General features: G+C 41.3%; 1 protein-coding gene across 1 annotated transcript in view; it reads left to right on the top strand.

Annotated features, from left to right (window-relative positions):
* Nucleotides 1-25,002, top strand: part of xpo6 (exportin 6) — a 75,705-nt gene that overhangs the window by 36,417 nt on the left and 14,286 nt on the right. Inside the window, exons 8-15 of the mRNA XM_064988924.1 lie at nt 6,102-6,228; nt 6,499-6,608; nt 7,023-7,131; nt 7,329-7,421; nt 7,770-7,839; nt 21,018-21,177; nt 21,601-21,693; nt 24,744-24,888. Of these exons, the coding sequence (XP_064844996.1) occupies nt 6,102-6,228; nt 6,499-6,608; nt 7,023-7,131; nt 7,329-7,421; nt 7,770-7,839; nt 21,018-21,177; nt 21,601-21,693; nt 24,744-24,888 (907 nt within the window). The remainder of the gene's footprint in view (nt 1-6,101; nt 6,229-6,498; nt 6,609-7,022; nt 7,132-7,328; nt 7,422-7,769; nt 7,840-21,017; nt 21,178-21,600; nt 21,694-24,743; nt 24,889-25,002) is intronic.

Below are 25,002 nucleotides of genomic sequence, written 5' to 3'. Positions count from 1 at the left end.
GTACGGACAGTGCAATAAACACTTCCTGTATTTGGGGAGGTTTTCCCCGTTCTTCTCTGCCGATCCTCTCAAGCTCTGTCAGGTTGGATTATAATCGATTATAATCACAGCCGTATATATCCCCCCCAAGCAGACACATCGATGGCTCCGAACAAACTTTATTTAACTCTTTGCAAACTGGAAACCATTTATCCGGAGGCTGCATTCATTGTTGCTGGGGATTTTAACAAGGCTAATCTGAAAACAAGACTCCCTAAATTTTATCAGCATATCGATTGCGCAACCAGGGCCGGAAAAACCTTGGATCACTGTTACTCTAACTTCCGCGACGCATATAAGGCCCTGCCCCGCCCCCCTTTCGTAAGAGCTGACCACGACTCCATTTTGCTGATACCTGCCTACAGACAAAAGCTAAAAAAAAGAAGCTCCCACGCTGAGGTCTGTCCAACGCTGGTCCGACCAAGCTGACTCCACACTCCAAGACTGCTTCCATCACGTGGACTGGGACATGTTTCGTATTGCGTCAGATAACAACATTGACGAATACGCTGATTCGGTGTGCGAGTTCATTAGAACGTGCGTTGAAGATGTCGTTCCCATAGCAACGATTAAAACATTCCCTAACCAGAAACCGTGGATTGATGGCAGCATTCGCGTGAAACTGAAAGCGCGAACCACTGCTTTCAATCAGGGCAAGGTGTCTGGTAACATGACTGAATACAAACAGTGCAGCTATTCCCTCCGCAAGGCTATCAAACAAGCTAAGCGTCAGTACAGAGACAAAGTAGAATCCCAATTCAACGGCTCAGACACAAGAGGCATGTGGCAGGGTCTACAGTCAATCACGGACTACAGGAAGAAATCCAGCCCAGTCACGGACCAGGATGTCTTGCTCCCAGGCAGACTAAATAACTTTTTTGCCCGCTTTGAGGACAATACAGTGCCACTGACACTGCCTGCAACGGAAAAATGCGGTCTCTCCTTCACTGCAGCCGAGGTGAGTAAAACATTTAAACGTGTTAACCCTCGCAAGGCTGCAGGCCCAGACGGCATCCCCAGCCGCGCCCTCAGAGCATGCGCAGACCAGCTGGCTGGTGTGTTTACGGACATATTCAATCAATCCCTATACCAGTCTGCTGTTCCCACATGCTTCAAGAGGGCCACCATTGTTCCTGTTCACAAGAAAGCTAACTGAGCTAAACGACTACCGCCCCGTAGCACTCACTTCCGTCATCATGAAGTGCTTTGAGAGACTAGTCAAGGACCATATCACCTCCACCCTACCTGACACCCTAGACCCACTCCAATTTGCTTACCGCTCAAATAGGTCCACAGACGATGCAATCTCAACCACACTGCACACTGCCCTAACCCATCTGGACAAGAGGAATACCTATGTGAGAATGCTGTTCATCGACTACAGCTCGGCATTCAACACCATAGTACCCTCCAAGCTCGTCATCAAGCTCGAGACCCTGGGTACTGGACTTCCTGACGGGCCGCCCCCAGGTGGTGAGGGTAGGTAACAACATCTCCTCCCCGCTGATCCTCAACACTGGGGCCCCACAAGGGTGCGTTCTGAGCCCTCTCCTGTACTCCCTGTTCACCCACGACTGCGTGGCCACGCACGCCTCCAACTCAATCATCAAGTTTGCGGACGACACAACAGTGGTAGGCTTGATTACCAACAACGACGAGACGGCCTACAGGGAGGAGGTGAGGGCCCTCGGAGTGTGGTGTCAGGAAAATAACCTCACACTCAACGTCAACAAAACTAAGGAGATGATTGTGGACTTCAGGAAACAGCAGAGGGAACACCCCCCTATCCACATCGATGGAACAGTAGTGGAGAGAGTAGCAAGTTTTAAGTTCCTCGGCATACACATCACAGACAAACTAAATTGGTCCACTCACAGACAGCATCGTGAAGAAGGCGCAGCAGCGCCTCTTCAACCTCAGGAGGCTGAAGAAATTCAGCTTGTCACCAAAAGCACTCACAAACTTCTACAGATGCACAATCGAGAGCATCCTGGCGGGCTGTATCACCGCCTGGTACGGCAACTGCTCCGCCCTCAACCGTAAGGCTCTCCAGAGGGTAGTGTGGTCTGCACAACGCATCACCGGGGGCAAACTACCTGCCCTCCAGGACACCTACACCACCCGATGTTACAGGAAGGCCATAAAGATCATCAAGGACAACAACCACCCGAGCCACTGCCTGTTCACCCCGCTATCATCCAGAAGGCGAGGTCAGTACAGGTGCATCAAAGCTGGGACCGAGAGACTGAAAAACAGCTTCTATCTCAAGGCCATCAGACTGTTAAACAGCCACCACTAACATTGAGTGGCTGCTGCCAACACACTGACTCAACTCCAGCCACTTTAATAATGGGAATTGATGGGAAATGATGTAAATATATCACTTGCCACTTTAAACAATGCTACCTTATATAATGTTACTTACCCTACATTATTCATCTCATATGCATACGTATATACTGTACTCTATCATCGACTGCATTCTTATGTAATACATGTATCACTAGCCACTTTAACTATGCCACTTTGTTTACATACTCATCTCATATGTATATACTGTACTCGATACCATCTACTGTATCTTGCCTATGCTGCTCTATACCATCACTCATTCATATATCTTTATGTACATATTCTCTATCCCCTTACACTGTGTATAAGACAGTAGTTTAGGAATTGTTAGTTAGATTACTTTTTGGTTATTACTGCATTGTCGGAACTAGAAGCACAAGCATTTCGCTACACTCGCATTAACATCTGCTAACCATGTGTATGTGACAAATAAAATTTGATTTGATTTGGGGAGCATTGCTGCACAGCCATTTTCAGGTCTCCACAGATATTATATTGTTTTCAAGTCTGCGCTCTTGCTGGGCCACTCAAGGACATTCGGAGTCTTGTCCCGAAGCCACTCCTGCGGTGTCTTGGCTGTGTGTCATTGTCCTGTTGGAAGATGAACCTTTGCCCCAGTGAGCTCTTGAGCAGGTTCTCATCAAGGATCTCTGTATTTTGCTCGTTCATCTTTCCTTCGATCCTGACTAGTCTCCCAGTCCCTGCCGCTGAAAAACATCCCCACAGAATGATGCTTCACCGTAGGGATGGTGCAAGGTGTCTTCCAGACGTGACACTTGGCATTCAGGCCACATAGTTCAATCTTGTTTTCATCAGACCAGAGAATCTTGTTTCTGATGGTCTGAGATGTTCCTAGGTGCCTTTTTGCAAACTCCAAACGGGCTGTCATGTGCCATTATTGAGGAGTGGCTTCTGTCTGAACACTCTTACCATAAAGTCCTGATTGGTGGAGTGCTGCAGCGATTGTTGTTCTTCTGGAAGGTTCTCCCATCTCCACAGAGGAGCTCTGTCAGAGTGACCATCGGGTTCGAAACCACTTTTCGTGGAGACCTTTGAATGCTGCAGCCGTTTTTTGGTACCCTCCCCCAGATTTTTGCCTCGACACAGTCCTGTCTCGGAGCTCTACACAGACAATTCTTTTGACCTCATGACTTGGTTTTTGCTCTGACATGCACTGTCAACTGTGGGACCTTATATAGACAGGTGCGCCTTTCCAAATCATGTACAATCAATTGAATTTACTAATCAAGTTGTAGAAACATCTCAAGGATGATCAATGGAAACAGGATGCAACTGAGCTCAATTGAGTGTCATAGCAACGGGTCTGAATACTTACGTAAAAAAAGGTATTTCTGTTATTTTATAAATTAGCAAAATGTTCTTAACCTGTTTTCGCATTGTCATTATGGGGTGTGTAGATTTGATTAAATAAAATAATCAATTTTACAAAAAGCCTGTAAATTAACAAAATGTGGGAAAAGTCAGGTGGTCTGAATACTTTGACGATGGCCAAATTGCAATATTCAATCAATTTATTACATATTAATTAGCAGCCTACACCAAATGGCATTGCTTTTAGTGGTGGAGTCGATTATTCTGATTTGGAGAAGTACTTTAATTACATCATACTTTTAAAAAAAGAAGCTAAAAATAGAAATATAAACACATGTAAAGTATTAGTCACATTTTTCATGAGCTGAAATAAAAGATCCCAGAAATGTTCCATACTCACAAAAAGCTTATTTCTCAATTTTGTGCACAAATTTGTTTAAATCCCTGTTAATGAGCATTTTAGCTTTTTTCAAGATAATCTATCCAATTTGGCAGTACATCCAACCGGCCTCACAACCGCGGACCACTTGTAACCACGCCAGCCCAGGACTTCCACATCGAGCTTTTTCACCTGCGGGATCATCGGAGTAATAAAGCCCTTTTATGGGGGAAAAACCCATTCTAATTTGCTAGGCTTAGCTCCCCATTTGGTGGGCCTGGCTCCCAAGTGGGTACGCCTATGGCCTCCCAGGCCCACCCATGGCTTTGCCCCCCTGCCCAGTCATGTGAAATCCATAGATTAGGGCCTAATAAATGTATTTCAATTGAATGATTTTCTTTAGAAGAACTAACTCAGCAAAATCTTTCAAATTGATTAATGTTGTGTTTTATACTTTGGTTCAGTATAACATAACTCACTGCTTAAATATAACAGGTCATCAGTGTCGTTTTCACAAAATATTCTGGTTCTCTGTTGGCATAGTGTTTTGACGGCGACATCAGATGTGTATTATGGAGACAAACAAAAAAAATGTGATGCTTTTTCCACGTGTCTCTATAGTCTTTTAAATAGTTTGTTAGACAAAAGTTAATATTTTGAGGAAATAAGTGTGATCTATATTGAAGTGAGCCTTTTTGTGCTGCTAACACATCTTCTGGTGCATCAAATTCTTTGTCAGGTACTTCCTTGATGCCATTAAGTGCATTGAATTGCCTGGATTGTCAGCACAGGTAGACTTTTTAGAAGGGGCTGGGGAAGGCTTTGACAGAGGCTTTGAGAGGAGTGGTCAGTGCTTGACTTGGATATAAAGAGTACCGCCACCTATTTCAGTCCACTTCAAGTCTGCTATTTCTGTTCAGTGCAGAATTTGAATACCTCAGCCCCTAGAATCAAATCAAGTAGCTGGCAAATGCATTCACGATTTGGTTATTGGTTCAGAAATTTAGCCAGAGACCTCAATATAAAGTAGAGCCTGACCAATATGGGGCCAGGTAGCCTAGTGCTTAAGAGGGTTGGGCCAGTAACCCGAAAGGTTGCTGGTTCGAATCCTCGAGGCAACTATGTGAACAATCTCTGGCCTTGAGCCGGCCATTAAGTCACTCTGCATGAGAGCGTCTGCTAAATTAGTAAAATATTTAAAAAATACACAAATTCCGATATGTCTGCCGACAAGTCTTCCAGCCATGGACCAGTTTTCTGCACATATTGTGGTCCTGAGGAAATACAGCCCCACAAAGATGGAATCGGCATTCAAATTCTATCATTTGAAAAATAAACTTGATTAAACTAAAGAGGCTAGACGGGATCTTGGAAACTACATTATTTTTTTTTTTTAAACCTTAAGTTTTGAACTTGATGTGTCAGTATATTATGCATGGAATGAGCCATACACTATCTGCAGTCCTTTCCAATTCCCAGGGGAGAAAGTCGCAGAATCCTTACAAGATCTGCACACTCGTTCCGGTCATGTAGGCCTAGTAAACGCATGCTCTGAAGCAAGAGGGTTAAGAATGCAGCAGAGATAAAGGATACACTTTCTTTACCTTAATTTATGGATAGTTAAATATGTAAATATCTCTAAAGTACCTGTTTTTAGATTTAGTTCATGTTAAGTGTTAAACAATATACTCTACATACTGAACTTTTTTTTATGAACATTTTGAGCATGGTTTATTTAGAGCAGGTGATCCAATTTTAAATTGAGTGTTTTAGGAAAATGTACACATATCTGAGGGACAAAAAGGCATTCTAGTCATGGAATGGCCCACATCTGATGATGTACACAACTACTATCTGAAATTATACAAAACCTTTTTCTCCATCCATTGTAAAGGCAAGTATCATCTTTAAAAGCCCAAAACAGGCCAATATCAGTCAACCAATATATCAGTTTGACTAATGCAAAGATATATGTGGCACTCTCTCCCTCTGTCTGCAGTTATGTAGAGAAGTTCACTGACTTTCTGCGCCTGTTCGTCAGCGTTCACCTTCGGCGGATCGAGTCCAACGCTCAGTTTCCTGTGGTGGAGTTTTTAGCCCTACTTTTCAAGTACACTTTCAATCAGGTAGCACATCCTTTCAGCCATTTTGTTTACTTTCTACATTTGCCTTTACGCTGCTCACAGGGGCTGCTGACACTAAAATATCCTATGGAAGTATGCGCGTACTACAGTATCGTATACCGCAGTTGGGGAAAGATTAGAGAAAAATAAAAACTCTAGGTAATATTATTATGGAAGCCATCTTGGCCTGCTGCAGAGTTGACTGTTGAGTAATCAGAAACCTCTGTCATGTACTGTAGAGAAAATAACTGCTCTTCTGCTCTATCGTTCTAGCCCACCCACGAAGGCTATTTTGCATGTTTGGACATCTGGAGTATCTTCTTGGATTATTTAACCACTAAAATCAAAAGTAGGCTGGCTGACCGAGACGGTGTGCTGAACAGGTACAACTGAATGGATGTAATTTCACCTTTCAGTGTTGTTCTGGTTCTACTTGTATATCAAGCAACGGAATTTGGATGTACTATCAATAATGCCTTCTGATGCGTGAAACATTTTATGGATCAGTGTCTGTAATGCAAGGTTCTTCAACTTTGATCTTGGAGAGCTACTGGTTGTACAGACTTCTCCCAGCACATCACTTGATCAACACACCTGATTCAAGTAATCACCTAACCATAGCATCCAGTCTGGGATATTATTAGTGGAGTCTCTTACTGAAGGGCTTAAACGAAAGCCTGCACACCCAGTAACCCTTGAGGGCCAGAGTTGCTTTAATGTTTTAATATGGTTCTGTCTTTAGTTACTAGCTGCTTCTTCTATTGGCTGCTAATCTGGCCTCTTGTGCGGTCCTACAGGTATAAGGACGCTTTAGTGCTGCTATTAAGAGAGGTTCTCAACCGAATCCAGTTCCGATATAACCAAGCCCAGTTGGAGGAGCTGGATGACGAGACCCTGGATGATGATGTAAGAGGCTTTACTTCTCGCACTGCTTCCGTCAGTAGTGCTGAGAATTATATTTGTCTGCACCTTTATTGCCTAGTGTGTTAAAGGAACATTTTGATGTCCCCATTATCACATATATTACAACCGTGTATACACATACAGACTGCTTGTTTTTCCTCAAACTGTATCAATAGTTAAACTCTTTGTGCTTACCATAGCAACAGACTGAATGGCAACGGTACTTGCGGCAGAGTCTGGAGGTTGTTGTCAAGGTGATGGAGCTGCTGCCGTCCCATGCCTTCGCCACGTTGGTGAGTGTTCTCCTTGTGTGTTTGTTTTTATTCCTGGAAAATCCCAAAAAAGGTCAACACACTGAACTGCGCCTAATTAATCAAATGTGGATGATTTTAAAGGTGGTATTATGCACATTGAATGTGCAGGTCTTTTTTGTCTGGTTCATGTATCACCTTTCACCCTGCAATAGTTTAATGTGATGTGCTTATGACAACATGATGTTGTCTTCAAGACAAAACGCCTGACAAACATTGATTTTGGAGTTAACTATTTCTTAAACCCCTGACTCCTGGACCATTTCTCTCTCTCTCTCTCTCTCTCTCTCTCTCTCTCTCTCTCTCTCTCTCTCTCTCTCTCTCTCTCAGTTCCCTGTCCTTCAAGAGGACTTGGATGTGTACCTGGGTTTGCAGCAGTTCATCGTCACTTCAGGAACAAGTGAGTGAACATTTTTGCATGAGACAACATTTTATTCATCATATGCACAGAATACAGAGGGGTGTTAACGGTCCATTGAAATAAAGTGAAGGAGAAAAAAAGTGGGGAAAAAATACATATACAGTTGAAGTCTGAAGTTTACATACTTAAGTTGGTGTCATTAACTCGTTTTTCAATCACTCCACAAATTTCTTGTTAACGAACTATAGTTTTTGCTAGTCGGTTAGGACATCTACCTTGTGCAAGTAATTTTTCCAAAAATTGTTTAGACAGATTATTTCACTTATAATTCACTGTCCAGTGGGTCAGAAGTTTACATACACTAAGTTGACTGCCTTTAAACAGCCTGGAAAATTCCAGAAATTGATGTCATAGCTTTAGAAGCTTCTGAGTCAATTGGAGGTGTACCTGTGGATGTATTTCAAGGCCTACCCTCAAACTCAGTGCCTCTTTGCTTGACATCATGGGAAAATCAAAAGAAATTAGCCAAGACCCCAGAATAAAATTGTAGACCTCCACAAGTCTGGTTCATCCTTGGGAGCAATTTCCAAACGCCTGAAGGTACCACGTTCATCTGTACAAACAATATTACGCAAGTGTAAACACCATGGAACCACGCAGCTGTCATACCGCTCAGGAAGGAGACGCGTTCTGTCTCCTGGAGATGAACGTACTGAGAAAAGTGTAAATCAATCCCAGAACAACAGCAAAAGACCGTGTGAATATGCTGGAGGAAACGGGTACAAAAGTATCTATACTTTAAAAAGGAGTCCTATATCGACATAACCTGAAAGGCCGCTCAGCAAGGAAGGAGCCACTGCTCCAAACCGCCATAAAAAGCCAGACTACGGTTTGCAACTGCACATGGGGACAATGATGGTACTTTTTGGAGAAATGTCCTCTGGTCTGATGAAACAAAAATAGAACTGTTTGGCCATAATGACCATTGTTATGTTTGGAGGAAAAAGGGGGAGGCTTGCAAGCCGAAGAAAACCATCCCAACTGTGAAGCACGGGGGTGGTAGCATCATATTGTGGGGGTGCTTTGTTGCAGGAGGGACTGGTGCACTTCACAAAATAGATGGCATCATGAGAAGGAAAATTGTGAAAATATTGAAGCAACATCTCCAGACATCAGTCAGGAAGTTGAAGCTTTGTTGCTAATGGGTCTTCCAAATGGATATTGACCCCATGCATACTTCAAAAGTTGTGGCAAAATGGCTTAAGGCCACTCCACTACCTTGACTTTGTTGTCCATCACAAAGCCCTGAGCCCAATCCAATAGAACATTTGTGGGCAAAACTGAAAAAGCATGTGTGAGCAAGGAGGCCTACAAACCTGACTCAGTTACACCAGCTCTGTCATGGGGAATGGGCTAAAATTCACCCAACTTCTTGTGGGAAGCTTGTTGAAGGCTACCTGAAACGTTTGACCCAAGTTAAACAATTTAGCAATGCTACCAAATACAAATTGAGTGTATGTAAACTTCTGACCCACTGGAAATGTGATGAAAGAAATAAAAGCTGAAATAAATAATTCACTCTACTTATTCTGACACGTCACATTCTTATAATAGTTGTGATCTTAACTGACCTAAGACGGGGAACTTTTACCAGGATTACATGTCAGGAATTGTCATAAACTTAGTTTAAATGTATTTGGCCAATGTGTTTGTAAACTTCCGACTTCAACTGTTTGTGTTTGTATGTGTGTGTATGTATATATATATATATATATATATATATATATATATATATATCAGCTAAAAAATAAAAAGAAAAATTGGGGGGGGGGGGGGCATTTTAGCCCAGAGATGTTGTACTTTTTTGTCACTCAAATATCACATTAATACACTACAAATTGCAAAGTGTATGGAATTGCAGGAAATAAGCTTTAAAGGTGCAAAATTCTCTCCACTAACAAGAGGGGTGTGAACAGTTTGTCATGAACAGTGCTTGTGCCCATAAAAATAGGCGTGTGTGTGTGCAGGGGGGGAGGCACAGGATGTAACCCAATGCTGGCAGGGCCCCCCCCAAGTGAAAACGTTTGGGAACCCCTTCATTATATGATGCGTTCTCAGAACGGGTGAGCCTAGTATGGTGTTATTTTTAGCCCACTACATTATTTTTTACTATACAGTCCCCTCTAAATCTTATGTAGTACATTTAGTAGTAATACACAGTATGTTAGATCCATCAAGGAACTTTAAACTGCAGACCGTCTCCTCTGCAGCCCCGTCGATGTGGGTGGTGGTGTCTGGTACAGTGCGTAGTGAAAGTCTTACACGCCCCTTTCAGTCTTCATGTTGCTGCCTTAAAAATAATTAAATATAAATGATCTACACAACCAACTCCACATTTGAAAAGTGAGAGTACATTACAGAAATGCTACTAATTAATAATATAATAAAAGAGTTAAATGAGAAGCTTGCCTTTTTTACAACCAAATCTTATTTTTTTAATTGTAATTGGCATATTATAGAAGACTGCTGACTTTTTTGAGATTTCCCTTGTTTTTGAGAAACCTGCCCAACCAGTGAATCAATTCCTCATCCAGTGTAGTATGGGGGGCGCAAAGTTTTTTTTTTTCCCCCTCTGCATTGTTGGGAAGGGCCTGTAAGCGTTTCACCTGTTTACGAGCATGTGATTTTATTAAAATGCATATACAACAAGGATGACGAAGTGATTCGCTGGTTGGAGAATGTTTCTCAAAAATAAGTGTCTAGACCCAGGTGTTTCAAAAAAAACATACAAAATGCTCTAAAAACACCCAACTACATCATTTTATAAATGGAAAAGTTCTGAGTATACTGTGCAGGTCTTTAGATGTTGTACACATGAAATTGTTTCATTCTGAACTTGACTCGGACTGTTTTTCCTATCCATCTGTTCCATCTCTCTGCTGCTAAAATGGACGGAGAGGTGTCACAACTAAATGCAATACAACGTTGCGGATAAAGTTTGGAATGCAAAAATTTAATGTATACAACATGTAAAGTCCTGCTTAACTATACTGAGGGCTTTTTTTTTGTTTCTAAAAGGACATATTTGGGTATTTTTGGAGCCTTTGATCCCCAAACTGCACAATGAGGATGAAGTGGTTCACTGGTTGCTCAAAAAGAAATGAAATTGCAACAACAAAAAAACATTTCTGGACCATTCTATAACATGCCATTTACATGACAAATTTAGATTTGGTTATAAAAAATGCTAAATGATACTTTAATACTTGGTGGAAGCACCTTTGGCAGCCATTAAAGCTGTGAATAATTTTGAATAAGATTCTACCAACTTTGTGCAACATACTCTATATCCATTGTTTTTGTCAAAATTGTTTAAGCACAGTAAATTTGGTTGGTAATCATTGATAGACCGCAATATTTTAAAGCAGATTTAGGTGCGGGCGGAGACTTGACTAATCAGGAACATTCAACACCTCCTGGAAAGTCATGCTGGTGTGACTATGTTATTGCCCCGCTGAAAAATACAACTTTGTCCCAGGGTTAGGTTTTCAGTAGCCTAGTTGCGAACCGGGCTCCTCTAACGGGAAGCCGGAGAAAATTCCATGACAAAAAATCTTCTAAAGAGGGGTCGGAACACAATGTAAATCAGTTACGCTTCGCAACACGTCAAACCAATCAAATTCCTTGCTTGGGCGGAGATCCAAAGGTGCTGAACAGACTTGTGTCATAGGAGCAACAGTTTGTGAGGAACAAAAATGTCAACAAAACCAGCACTGGTGACAAAACATTTTAGAAGGTTTGCAGCATGCTGGTTTTCACAGGATTTCTCTTATTTCGAGATTGTGCTAAAGCTGCAGCAAGAAGGGAGAATAGGTCTAATATGCTGGTCATTTCAATATTTAAAATTTCATAAACAACTCTTCATAACCAAGTTTTTGCTCACCTGCTGTACAGTGTTGGTCAGCTTGAAACATGTTGTGATTACAGATTTCATTAACAACAGGGGAGGGGGGTGTATAGGGGGTGTATCTATTCAGCAGCCTGATGGTCTGAGAGTAGAAACTATTGGCCAGTCGTCCAGTTTTTGCCATGATGCTCCTGCACTGCCCACATCTGAGTGATTGAAGTGTTGAGAACAGGGCATGGTTGGAGTCCCTGATTTATCTTCTTGGCCTTCTTGCAACATCTGGTGTCCTTTAGGGCAGGCAGTGTGCATCATCCACAAAAATAATGATGATGCATCAATGCTGCAGACATTTTTGGTACCCTTCGCCAGCTCTGAGCTCACGACACAATCCTGTCTCAGAGCTCCACGGACAATTGCTTCGACCTCATGGATTGTTTTTGCTCAGACATGCACTGCCTGCGTCTGAGTGATTTGAAGTGTTGTACACTCATATACACAGGTGGTTCTTTTTTACCTCTTATTTAACTAACAAATCAGTTAAGAACAAATTCTTATTCTCAACAATGTCCTACCGGGAACAGTGGCCTTGTACAGGGGCAGGACGACAGATTTTTGTTTTACCTTGTCAGCTCAGTTTTGATTCAGCAACCTTTCGGTTACTGGCCCAATGCTCTAACCACTAGGCTACCTGCCGCCCTGTTTACCTTTCCAAATAATGTCCAATCAATTGAATTTACCACAAGTTGTAGAAACATCTCAAAGATGATCAATGAAAACAGGATGCATCTGAGCTCAATTTCGGGTCTCATAGCAGTGTCTGAATACTTATGTAAATAAGATTTTTTATTTTCAGAAATATGCACAAAAAAAATATACGAACCTGTTGTCACTTTTTCATTATGGGGTATTGTGCGTAGGCTGATGAGGGAAACAAATAATTGTATACATTTTGGAATTAATCTAATGTAACAATGTGGACAAAGTCAAGGTGTCTGAATACTTTCCTAATGTACTGTATCTACCTCAATTACAGCATACCCCTGTAGATTGATCTGGTACTGGTACTCCCTGTATATGGCTCCATTCTTGTTGTATTTTATTCCTTGTGTTATGATTTTTCTTTTAATTATAATTTGTTTAACTCTGCGTTGTTGGGAAGGGCAATGTTCCCTCTAAACTGTGTGCGTGCGCAGCCTCTTTCTTCCTTTAGGTCAATGCTGCGCAGAGACGCAGGAGATTGAACGTTACTGAGTTCGCTCCATTAGTTGGCACTATATAAATCAACGTTTTTTTGTGTGATAAAGTCAACATTATATCACCCCCTTTTCAATGCAACAAACAAAAAAATATTAAACTTTGCAAGATTGAGTCTGGGGTTTTGTTGTAGGCAGAGCCAGAGCGCAGCGGAGTATAATTCTATTGGCGAGGGTAGCACGGACTTTAAATCACCCTCGAGTGAATGCGTTTTTCAGATCCGTGCATGTGCACATTTGTTTATATTCTTTGCTAGTTAGCGATTTATTAGCCCAGTCATAGATACGTATAGGTCAACAATGGCGGGTTACTGCTTCCAACAAGATCACAAAACGTGTAGGCTACATTTCAAGCCATCTTTGAAAAGCCAGTCAGTTAAACTTATGCCTTAATTAAAGGGGCGGTGTTGTATTTTGACAGGCTTGAATATGCAGATAAACCAGTAGGCAGAAGAGAAGCCTACATTGTCTAATTCTCTGTATGGTAATAATAATACATTTTATTTTGTAAAGTGGTGTCTTGTATCATAAAACACAATGTAATTTACAGTCACCCATTTGGTCCATGTTACAGACCAACAAAAAAATCATGAATTAATGAAAAACGTTTTTAAAAGTCTCATAAAGGTCACTATAGGCTATATCACCGAAATCAAAATCTAAACTCAGTAAAAACAAAAGCACCCCTTTATCCGGACCCTGTTTTTCAAAGATAATTCGTAAAAATCCAAATAACTTAACAGATCTTCATTGTAAAGGGTTTAACACTTTCCCATGCTTGTTCAATGAACCATAATCAATTAATGAACATGCATCTGTGGAACGGTTGTTAAGATACTAACAGCTTACAGACGGTAGGAAATTAAGGTCACCGCTATGAAAACTGACACGGAACCCAAACCGGCTGTGCGCGTGCGCTATCGTGCATACAGTTATTTTGTCCTCCCTCACGACACACAGGTTTAAAAAATCATACACTCTGAACCAATTACATACATTTGGGGACAGGTTGAAAAGCATTAAACTTTTATGGCAATTTAGCTAGCTAGCTTGCACTTGCTAGCTAATTTGTCCCATTTAGCTAGCTTGCTGTTGCTAGATAATTTGTCCTGGGATATAAACATTGAGTTGTGCATTTCAGGTAAAATAACAAGGTCCTCTACTCCGACAATTAATCCACACATAAACCGATCATCCGAATCGTTTCTAATCTTCTCTCCTCCTTCCATGCTTTTTCTTCTCTGGACTTTATATTGCTATTGGCAACTTTCATAAATTACGTACATTACCGCCACCAACCTCGTTTGTCTTTCGGTCACCCACATGGGTAAACCAATGAGGAAATGGGAGAGGCAGGACTTACGATGCGATCTGCGTCACAAATAGAACTGACTTCTATGTGAGACTGGCTTCCGTACTGTGAGATGCCTAAGATGACGCTACAGGAAGACAGGACGGACAGCTGATCGTCCTCGCAGTGGCAGACCATGTGTAACAACACCTGCACAGGATCGGTACATCCAAACATCACACCTGCGGGACAGGTACAGGATGGCAACAACTGCCCGAGTTACACCAGGAACGCACTATCCCTCCATCAGTGCTCAGACTGTCCGCAATAGGCTGAGAGGGGCTGGACTGAGCGCTTGTAGGCCTGTTGTAAGGTAGGTCCTCACCAGACATCACCGGCAACAATGTTGCCAATGGGCAGAAACCCACCATCGCTGGACCAGACAGGACTGGCAAGAAGTGCTCTTCATGAACGTGTCGCATTTTTTTCTCACTGGGGGGTGATGGTCGGATTTGCGTTTATTGTCGAAGGAATGAGGGTTACACCAAGGCCTGTACTCTGGAGCGGGATCGAGGTGGAGGGTCCGTCATGGTCGGGGCGGTGTGTCACAGCATCATCAGACTGGGCTTGCAGGCAATCTCAGCGCTGTGCGTTACAAGGAACACATCCTCCTCCCTCATGTGGTACCCTTCCTGCAGGCTCATCCTGACATGACACTCCAGCATGACAATGTAGGGCCAGCCATACTGCTCATTCTGTGCGTGATTTCCTGCAAGACAGGAATGTCAGTGTTCTGCCATGGCTGGCGAAGAGCCCGGATCTCAATCCCATTGAGCATGTCTGGGACCTGTTGGATCGGAGGGTGAGGGCTATGGCCATTCCCCTGAGAAATGTCCAACAGTAATATTAAGGGGTTTGATATCCAGGACTTAAAAACAAAAGTGTAATGTCCGGGAACATGCAGGTGCCTTGGTAGAAGAGTGGGGTAACATCTCACAGCAAGAACTGGCAAATCTGCAGTCCAGATTCGGAGGTGATGCACAGCAGTACTTAATGCAGCTGGTGGCCACACCAGATACAGACTGTTACTTTTGATTTTGTCCCCCCCCCCCCTTTGTTCAGGGACACATTATTCCAATTCTGGTAGTCATATGTCTGAACTTAAGTTTATGTCTCAGTTGTTGAATCTTATGTTCATACAAATATTTAGACATGTTAAGTTTTCTGAAAATGAACGCTGAGTTTGAGTTTTTCCATGTGAACATTTTATGGGATTTGCACCGCTTGTTTTGTTGGTATTGTCGCTGTTGTCGCTATTATGCTCAAGTTTCTACAATAGCCTATTGGATACTGTCTAAAACTAAGTGTACAGCCTCAGTGTATACATAAGTTACACGCAAAAAAATCAGCTCCCAAGATCTAAAATCTGCTCAGTGCCCGAAAAAAGGTTATTTTACTTTGGAACATTGCTCGTAAGCAAGCATTGCTACACCCCTTGTATTCGGCCCATGTGACATCAAATGTTATTTGCATTGCCGATGCATGCCATATGATCAGCTGCGAAATGGTTTCACATAATATAGTGCCATTCAAAAGTTTGGAGACACCTACTCATTTAAGGGTTTTTCTTAATTGTTTACTATTTTCTACATTGTTGAATAATAGTGAAGAAATCAAAACTATGAAATCACACATATGGAATCATGTAGTAACCAAAAAAGGGTTAAACAAATCAAAATATATTTCTGATTCTTCAAAGTAGCCACCCTTTGCCTTGATGACAGCTTTGCATACTTTTGGCATTCTCTCAACCAGCTTCACGAGGAATGCTTTTCCAACAGTCTTGAAGGAGATGCTGATCACTTGTTTGCTGTTTTTCCTTCACTCTGCAGTCCAACTCATCCCAAACCATCTCAATTGGCTTGGGGTTGGGGTGATTGTGGAGGCCAGGTCATCTGATGCAGCATTCCATCACTCTCTTTCTTGGTCAAATAGCCCTTAAACAGCCTGGAGGTGTGTTGGGTCATTGTCCTGTTGAAAATCAAATGTTAGTTCTACTAAGCGCAAACCAGATGGGATGGCGTATCACTGCAGAATGCTGATTAAGTTTGCGTTGAATTCTAAGTAAATCACAGACCGTGTCACCAGCAAAGCACCATCACACCACCTCCATGCTTCATGGTGGGAACTACACATGCGGTAGATCAGCCGTTCACCTACTTTGCGTCTCACAAAGACACGGCGGTTGGAACCAAAAATCTCAAATATGGACTCATCAGACCAAAGGGCAGATTTCCACTGGTCTAATGTTCATTGCTTGTGTTTTTGGTCCCAAGCAAGTCTCTTCTGATTGATGTCCTTTCGTAGTGGTTTCTTTGCAGCAATTCGACCATGAAGGCCTGATTCACGCAGTCTCCTCTGAACAGTTGATGTGTCTGTTACTTGAACTCTGAAGCATTTTTTTGGGATGCAATCTGAGGTGCAGTTAACTCTATTGAACTTCTCTGCAGCAGAGGTAACTCAGGGTCTTCCTTTCCTGTGGCGGTCCTCATGAGAGCCAGTTTCATCATAGCGCTTGGTCTTTGCAACTGCACTTGAAGAAACTTTCAAAGTTCTTGATGTGTCCCATATTGACTGACCTTCATGTCTTAAAGTAATGATGGACTGTTGTTTCTCTTTGCTTATTTGTGTTGTTCTTGCCATAATATGTACTTGTTCTTTTAACAAATAGGGCTATCTCCGCTACACCACACCTACCTTGTCACAACACAACTGATTGGCTCAAACGCATTTAGAAGAAAAGCAATTCTACTAATGAACTTTTAACAAGGCACACCTGTTAATTGAAATGCATTCCAGGTGACTACCCCATTAAGCTGGTTGAGAGAATGCCAAGTGTGTGCAAAGCTGTCAATGCAAAATGGTGGTTACTTTGAAGAATCAAATTATTTTATTTGTTTCTACAATGAAGAAAATAGTAAAAATAAAGAAAAACCATTGAATGAGTAGGTGTCCATACTTTTGACTTGTACTGTATCTCATACTGAGTGAAAAAAAAAATATTGCTCTTACAAATAAACAAAAAGGAAATGTTCATTTGAGAATACAGACAGACACATTAAAGCCAAAACCCTTCCCCTCTTCATTACAGAATTGTGATTAATCAACATTGACACTAGTTTATTTTGTTATTACTAGTTTAACAAATAACATTTTTAAGTATTATAAAGAATCAAAACACTTAATCACTGCAAAATGTATAAATAAGCTAACTCCTATGTAAAGATTAGAGATCTTAAGTCTTAACAACAGTAGATAATTGCGTTGTAACAAGTGGGCTATTATTACTAAAGCGTTATTTCAAGTAAACAAAATTAACTCGATACCAGTGGTGGCCAACCTTGCCCCACTGATCCCTGATCTACTGGGTGAGCACACTACTATTCCAGTACAGCAGTAGCACACTTGACGTTTAAGTTGAATCAGGTTTTAATTGCTGGGCTGAAACAGAACCCTCCACACCCAGCAGACCTCCATCCAGCAGGGTTGGCCTGCTGGTTAGGTTTAGGTTTATACATTGTGTGATGTTTAACTGTGTACTGTGTACCCCTTGACTTTTTCCATATTTTGTTTCACAGCCTGAATTTAAAATGGATTAAATTGAGATTTTGTGTCACTGGACCGCACACAATACCCCATAATGTCAAAGTGGAATTGTTTTTAGAAAATGTTATAAATTGATTACAAATTAAAAGCTGAAATGTCTTGAGTCTCAGTATTCAACCTCTTTATGACAAGCCCAAATACACTGTGTACAAAACATTAGGAGTGAGGAAGGCAACAGTGCAGGGTTTTCAACATGAGGCCAATCGTGACTTTAAAATAATTTAATGACTGTAATAGGAGAGAACTGAGGATGGATCAACGACTTTCTATTTACTCCACAATACAGTGAAAAGGAAGACACAAGTAAAACTGCAAAAAAAAAATGTATGTCCTGAATTCAAAATGTTACATTTGGGACAAATCCAGCACATCACTGAGTACCACTCTTCATATTTTCAAGCATGGTGGCGACTGCCTCATGTTATGGATATGCTTGTCATTGGCAAGGACTAGGGAGGTTTTTTGTGATAAAAAAATAAATCTACTTGAAAATCTATGGCAAGACTTGATCATGGCTGTTTAGGAATGATCAACAACCAACTTGACAGAGCTTGGAGAATTTTTTTCAAATATTGTGCAAATCAAGTGTCCAAAGCTCTTAGACACTTACCCAGACAGACTCACAGCTGTAATCACTGCCAAAGGTAATTCTAAGGTGTTGCCTCGGGTGTTCAAATATACCCGTACTTATGTAAATTATATGTATTTATTTCTATAAACTTGCAAATATTTCTAAAAACATGTTTTCACTTTTTATTATGGGGTTTTGTGTGTAGATGGGTGAGGATAAAACAAATATTTAAACCATTTTGAATTTGGGCTGTAATGCAACGAAATGTGGAATAAGTCAATGGGTATGAATACTTTCTGAAAGCACTATATAACCCATGACATTCATTAGGAGTGCTGTCTTCATTTGCAAGCAGGCTTTGGTTTCCATATCTGAAGACTGAAAACATCACAAAGACACAGGCTTTATTATACTCAAATTAGATGGCACTGAATATTATGTTATCTCTTTGTCCTCAAAGTTTTACTCTCTAGGGACTGGAACTAGAGAATCTTTTCATAAAGCCCTCCCACAAAATTACCTGCCCTGTGCAGTAGCCTACGTTCTCCTTTTACTGACAGCTGGAGCTGCAATTTCACCCCTTTTCATGACTGTTATTTACAAATGCATTTGGAGACTGTTTTTAATTTACAGCGAATTACATCAAGAAGACTAGCTAATAGGAAGTTAGCTAGCTGATACATTTAATTTACTTAGCTAGCAGCTTAGTTGAGTTAGCCTACAACGGCGCCTACTGTAGCCAGCTAGGTAATAATACATTTTTTTTACATTTTAAAAATGTATTTACTTACTTGAATATGTTCTCCCACTGCTTCAGTTTTTTTGGATCTTACAAAAATGAAATAATGTGGAATCTTTTATTATTATTATGTAAAAATAAATTCCTGGTAGAAAAGCATAACGTTAGCCAGCAGCCTAACGAATGGAGATGCACCAAGAAGTGTTTCAAGGGAGGTGTGACAACGATGTGATTTTGGAGATAAGGAAACGTGAGACTAGGTTTTCAGACTGATTGCCAAAGACACACCAGAATAATTTGCTAGAAGGGCTTTTCGAGTGGTGTTAAGTGGTCCATTCTCATTCCTGACTAAAAAGTTCTTCATAATCAGAGACCGGGTTTGAATATTGCCCTCCATCAATGATTCCCAATTAAATGTACTGAGCTTGGGCAATTTTACAAAAACAATGGATATACACTCATTGGCCATTGAGTGATGGGTCGGACCCCCTTTGCCTCCAGAAGAGCCTGAATTCTTCGGGGCATGGATTCTTCAAGGTGTTGCGTTCAAACATTGCTCAATTGGTATGAAGGGACCTAACGTGTGCCGTGAAAGCATTCCCCACACATTATTGTGTTTTGCTTTATGGTCTCAGGGGACTATTGAAAATGAGAGCCTGATCTCAATTGGGCTCCCCTGATTTAAATCAACGTTAATAAAACATTAACACCACCGCCGCCCGCCTGTACAGTTGACACCAGGCAGGGTGGGGCCATGGACTCATGCTGCTTACTCCAAATCCTGACTCTGCCATCAGGAACCAGGATTCGTCAGACCAAGCAATGTTTTTCCACTCCTCAATTGTCCAGTGTTGGTGATCGCGTGCCGAACTGGAGCTGCTGCTTCTTGTTTTTAACTGATAGGATTGTAACCCGGTGTGGACGTCTACTACAATAGCCCATCTGTGATGAGGACCGACAAGTTTGTGTTCTAAGATGCCAATCTGCACAGCACTATTGTACTGTGCATTATTTGCCTGTTTGTGGCCAGCCTGTTAGCTTGCATGATTCTTGCCATTTTCCTTCGACCTCTCATCAATAAGCTGTTTTTGCCCAGAGGACTACCGCTGACTTTTTTTTTTTTTTTTTTTTTTTTTTTTTTGTCCCACCATTCTCAGTAAACCCTACACGTGTGTGTGTGAGGCCGGCCATTTCTGGCCTAGGAGGCCGGACATTTCTGAGATACTGGAACTGGTGCGCCTGGCACAGACGATCATACCACGCTCCAAGTCGCTTAGGTCACTAGTTTTGCCCATTTTAATGTTAAATCAAACAGTAACTAAATACCTCGATGCCTGTCTGCCTGCTTTATATAGCAAGCCACGTGACTCACTGTCTGTAGGAGCGAACCATTTTCATGAACGGGTGATGTACCTAAATAACTTTACACATCTGCAGGGGAAAATCCCAATCGTGGTATCCAGAAATAACTTTCACTGCCTATGTCATTGTTACAGGTGTAGATTTTAAGGAATAGGATAGTTCTAAGTGATATGATAGTAGCTCTCATAGGCTGGGCCATTTTTCTAACACCTTAATCAGTTCTCTCAGGTGGCAGGGGCTAGGGGTTGTTTGCCTTTAATTTTACCAAAAGTGCTGTAAAAATGCACGGAAAGACATTTTCAGTACTGAAAGAGTCTTCTGAAAAGCATGCAATGCATGTAATGGACTGTAAAAAAAAAAAAATTGAAAGGTTATTTCATGAAATTGAGCATGTGCTTATCCTAATCTCTACTCTTTATTTGTGGCAGGTCGGAGACTGAACATTACAGCAGAGAATGATTGTCGGAGGCTGCACTGCGCTCTCAGGGACCTCAGCTCCCTACTTCAGGCTGTTGGGAGGCTGGCTGGGTATTTCATTGGGGACGTTTTCGCCGCACGCTTCAACGATGCGCTAGCGGTGGTGGAGCGGTTAGTGTGCCACACTGCTTCTTTATCACTTCCATTGATATTTCAGTTTACTTCCTGAATTGGCTAAATGAATTTGACCCACTTGCTCTGCTGTCAAACATCAGTGTCTAACTTCGTTTTGGTTCCTAGTGTCTACCCCTTTGGTGGCCTCCAATATGTGAAAGAGAAAGGGATAAAAAGCTTTTGGCCAAAATGAAATTATGCATTTGCCTGACTGACCACCTACACTTGATTTAATTATTCCAAGTGAATTTTTGAAAAGTGGCAAGACTATTTTATGTCTTGATTTGGAATTGACAATGCAGTATTTCCTGAATTGAAATCAATTGACCCCAATCCTGTCTTGTATTACAGGGGAGAATTTTGATAAGGAAATAATTCCGATTGCATCATTGTTTAGTGTGTCTGCACTTGTGATTCTAGGTTGGTGGAGGTCACATGCTATGGCTCTCAGATCAGCCTGTATGACTTGGAGACTGCCGTGCCATCTGTGCTCAAGCCGGACCTCATCGACGTGTGAGTGTCAACCGTTTACTGCCACTGTCTACAGTGCCTTCAGAAAGTATTCACGTCCCTGGACTTTAACCACATTTTGTTGTTACAGCCTGAATTTAAAATTGATACAATTTTGATTTTGTGTCACTGGCCTACATACAATACCCCATATTGTCAAAGTGAAATTATGTTTTTTTAAATGTTGTCAAGTATTCAACCCCTTAGTTATGGCAAGCCTAAATAAGATCAGGAGTAAACATTTCCTTAACAAGTCACATAAGTTGCATGGACTCACTCTGTTAGTGTTTAATATGATTTTTGAATGACTACCTCTTCTCTCTACCCCACACACATACAATTATCTGTAAGGTCTCTTAGTCGAGCGGTGAATTTCAAACACAGATTCAACCGTAAAGACTAGGGAGGTTCTAATGCATCGCAAAGAAGGGCATGTATTGGTATATGGGTAAAAATAAAAAGCAGACATTGAATATCCCTTTGAGCATGGTTAAGTAATTCATTACACTTTGGATACATCCAGACACTACAAAGATGAAATCAAATAAAATGTTGTGTGTCACATACACATGGTTAGCAGATGTTAATACGAGTGTAGCGAAATGCTTGTGCTTCTAGTTCTGACAGTGCAGTAATATCTAACAAGTAATCTAACAATTCCCAAAAACGACTTAATACACACAGAACTCGAAGTGATGTGTGACCATTTCTGTCGGCGCCATCATATAAAGATAAGATACAGGCGTCCTTCCTAACTCAGTTGCAGGAGAGGAAGGAAGCCACTCAGGGATTTCACCTTGAGGCCAATGGGGACTTTAAAAAAGTTAGTTTAATGACTTTGATAGGATAAAACTGAGGATGATTCAACAACATTGTAGTTACTCCACAATAGAGTGGAGATTTCAGTGCTGCCTTTGATATTATTGAGCATAACCTGTTGAAAGGTTTGTGCTGTGGCTTTTCAACCTCTGCCATCGTGGATTCAGAGCTATCTAATATAACTCGAAGGGTTTTCTTTAATGGAAGCTTCTCTAATGTCGAACATGTAAAGTGTGCTATACCGCAGGGCAGCTCTCTAGGCCCTCTAATATTTTCTATTTTTACCAATGACCTGCCACTGGCATTAAACGAAGCATGTGTGTCCATGCATTCTGACGATTCGATCATGTACTCCTCATCAACCACAGCTGATGAAGTCACTGAAACCCTTAACAAAGAGTTGCAGTCTGTTTTCGAATTGGTGGCCAGTAATAAACTGGTCCTGAACATCTCTAAAACTAAGAGCGTTGTATTTGATACAAATAATTTCCTAAGTTATAGACCTCAGCTGAATATGTTAATGAATGGTGTGGCTTTTGAACAAGTTGAGGAGATTAAATTACTTGCCGTTAACTTCAATTGTAAACTATCATGGTCAAAGCATATAGATTCAATGGTTGTAAAGATGGGGAGAGGTCTTTCGGTAATAAAGAGATGCTCTGCTTTTTTGACACCACTTTCCAAAAAGCAAGTTCTGCAGGCTCTAGTTTTGTCTAATCTTGATTATTGTCCAGTCATGTGGTCCAGTGCTGCAAGGAAAGATCTAGTTAAGCTGCAGTTGGCCCTGAATAGAGCAGCACGTTTTGCTCGTCATTGTAATCGGAGGGCTGATATAAATACTATGCATGCCAGTGTCTCTTGGCTAAGAGTTGAGGAGAGACTGACTGCATCACTTCTTCTTTTTACAAGAAATATTGTGTTGGAAATCCCTTATTGTTTGCATAGTCAACTTACACACAGCTCTGACACACACACTTACCCAAGCAGACATGCCACCAGGGTTCTTTTCACAGTCCCTAAATCCAGAACAAATTCAAGAAAGCGTATAGTATTATATAGAGCCCTTATTGTATGGAACTTCCTTCCATCTCATATTGCGCAAATAAACCTGCAAACCTGGTTGCAAAAAAACAGATAAAGCAAGACCTCGCGGCATAACTCCTCTCCCCTATTTGACCTAGATAGTTTGTGTGTATGCATTGGTATGTAGCCTACGTGTGCCTTTTAAAAAATGTATGTAGTTCTGTATTAGAGCTGTTCTTGTATATTGATGTTTTCTGTGGACCCCAGGAAGAGTAGCTGCTGCTTTTGCAACAGCTCATGGGGATCCTAATAAAATACCGAAAATGAGGAAGCCTGTACAGAATAAAAATATTCCAAAACATGCATCTGGTTTGCAATAAGGCACTAAAGTAAAACAGCAAAAAATGTGGCAAAGAAATGAACTTTGTGTCCTGAGTACAAAGTCTTATGTTTGGGGCAAATAAATGTAATAGAGGAAAAACTGGTTGTTTGCTTTTCAACAGACACTGGGAGACAAACTCACCTTTCAGCAGGACAATAACCTAAAACACAAGGCCAAATATACACTGGAGTTGCTTACCAAGGCAACGTTGAATGTTCCTAACTGGCCCTAGCTACAGTTTTGCCATAAATCTGCTTGAAAATCTATTGTATGACTTGAAAATGGCTGTCTTATCAACAACCAACTTGACAGAGCTTGAAGAATTTTTAAAAGAATAATGTGCAAATATTGTACAATCCAGGTGTGCAAAGCTCTTAGAGACTTACCCAGAAAGAACCAGAATGACTCACAGCTGTAATCGCATCCAAAGGTGATTCTAACATGTATTCACTCAGGGGTGTGAACTAGGTGGGGTGTAAATTAGATATTTCTGCATTTCATTTTCAATAAATTTGCCATTATTTCGAGACAACATGTTTTCAGTTTGTCATTATGGTGTATTGTGTGTAGATGAATGAGAAAAAATCTATTTTGAATTCAGGCTGTAGCAAAATGTGGAATATGTCAAGGAGCATTAATACTTTCTGAAGGCACTGTAGAAAAGTGGATTCGTCACAAACTGCTATCTTTTACCCTTGTCTGTAGACGTAACTTAAGAATTCACCCCTTTTATTAAACCAAAAATGTGTGATGAGAAAATAGTCAGAGAGCGTTTGATTTTCTTGACAGATAACTGTATTGTCACAGTTGTTAATGTGTTTGTTTCCAGCCATGCCCAGTCCTTGGCGGCGTTGCAGGCCTACTCCCACTGGCTGGCTCAATTCTACAGTGAGGTCCAGAGGCAGAATCAGAGCCGCTTCATCAGCCTTGTCACCTCCACCATGGACGCCACCACACCACTCATCACTGCTAAGGTAACCAAACACACACAGTATGTGGTAGTAACAGTATGTCTTTGTTAAATCTTACCTGGTTGCTGATGTTGTGCAATTGGTATCATGACACACAGAGGTTCCATTTTTATGCTG

Source organism: Oncorhynchus masou, chromosome 15 (assembly GCF_036934945.1).
Source record: "Oncorhynchus masou masou isolate Uvic2021 chromosome 15, UVic_Omas_1.1, whole genome shotgun sequence".
Taxonomy (NCBI): domain Eukaryota; kingdom Metazoa; phylum Chordata; class Actinopteri; order Salmoniformes; family Salmonidae; genus Oncorhynchus; species Oncorhynchus masou.
Note: the sequence above shows the minus strand (reverse complement) of the source record. Positions and strands in the feature narration are given on the sequence as shown.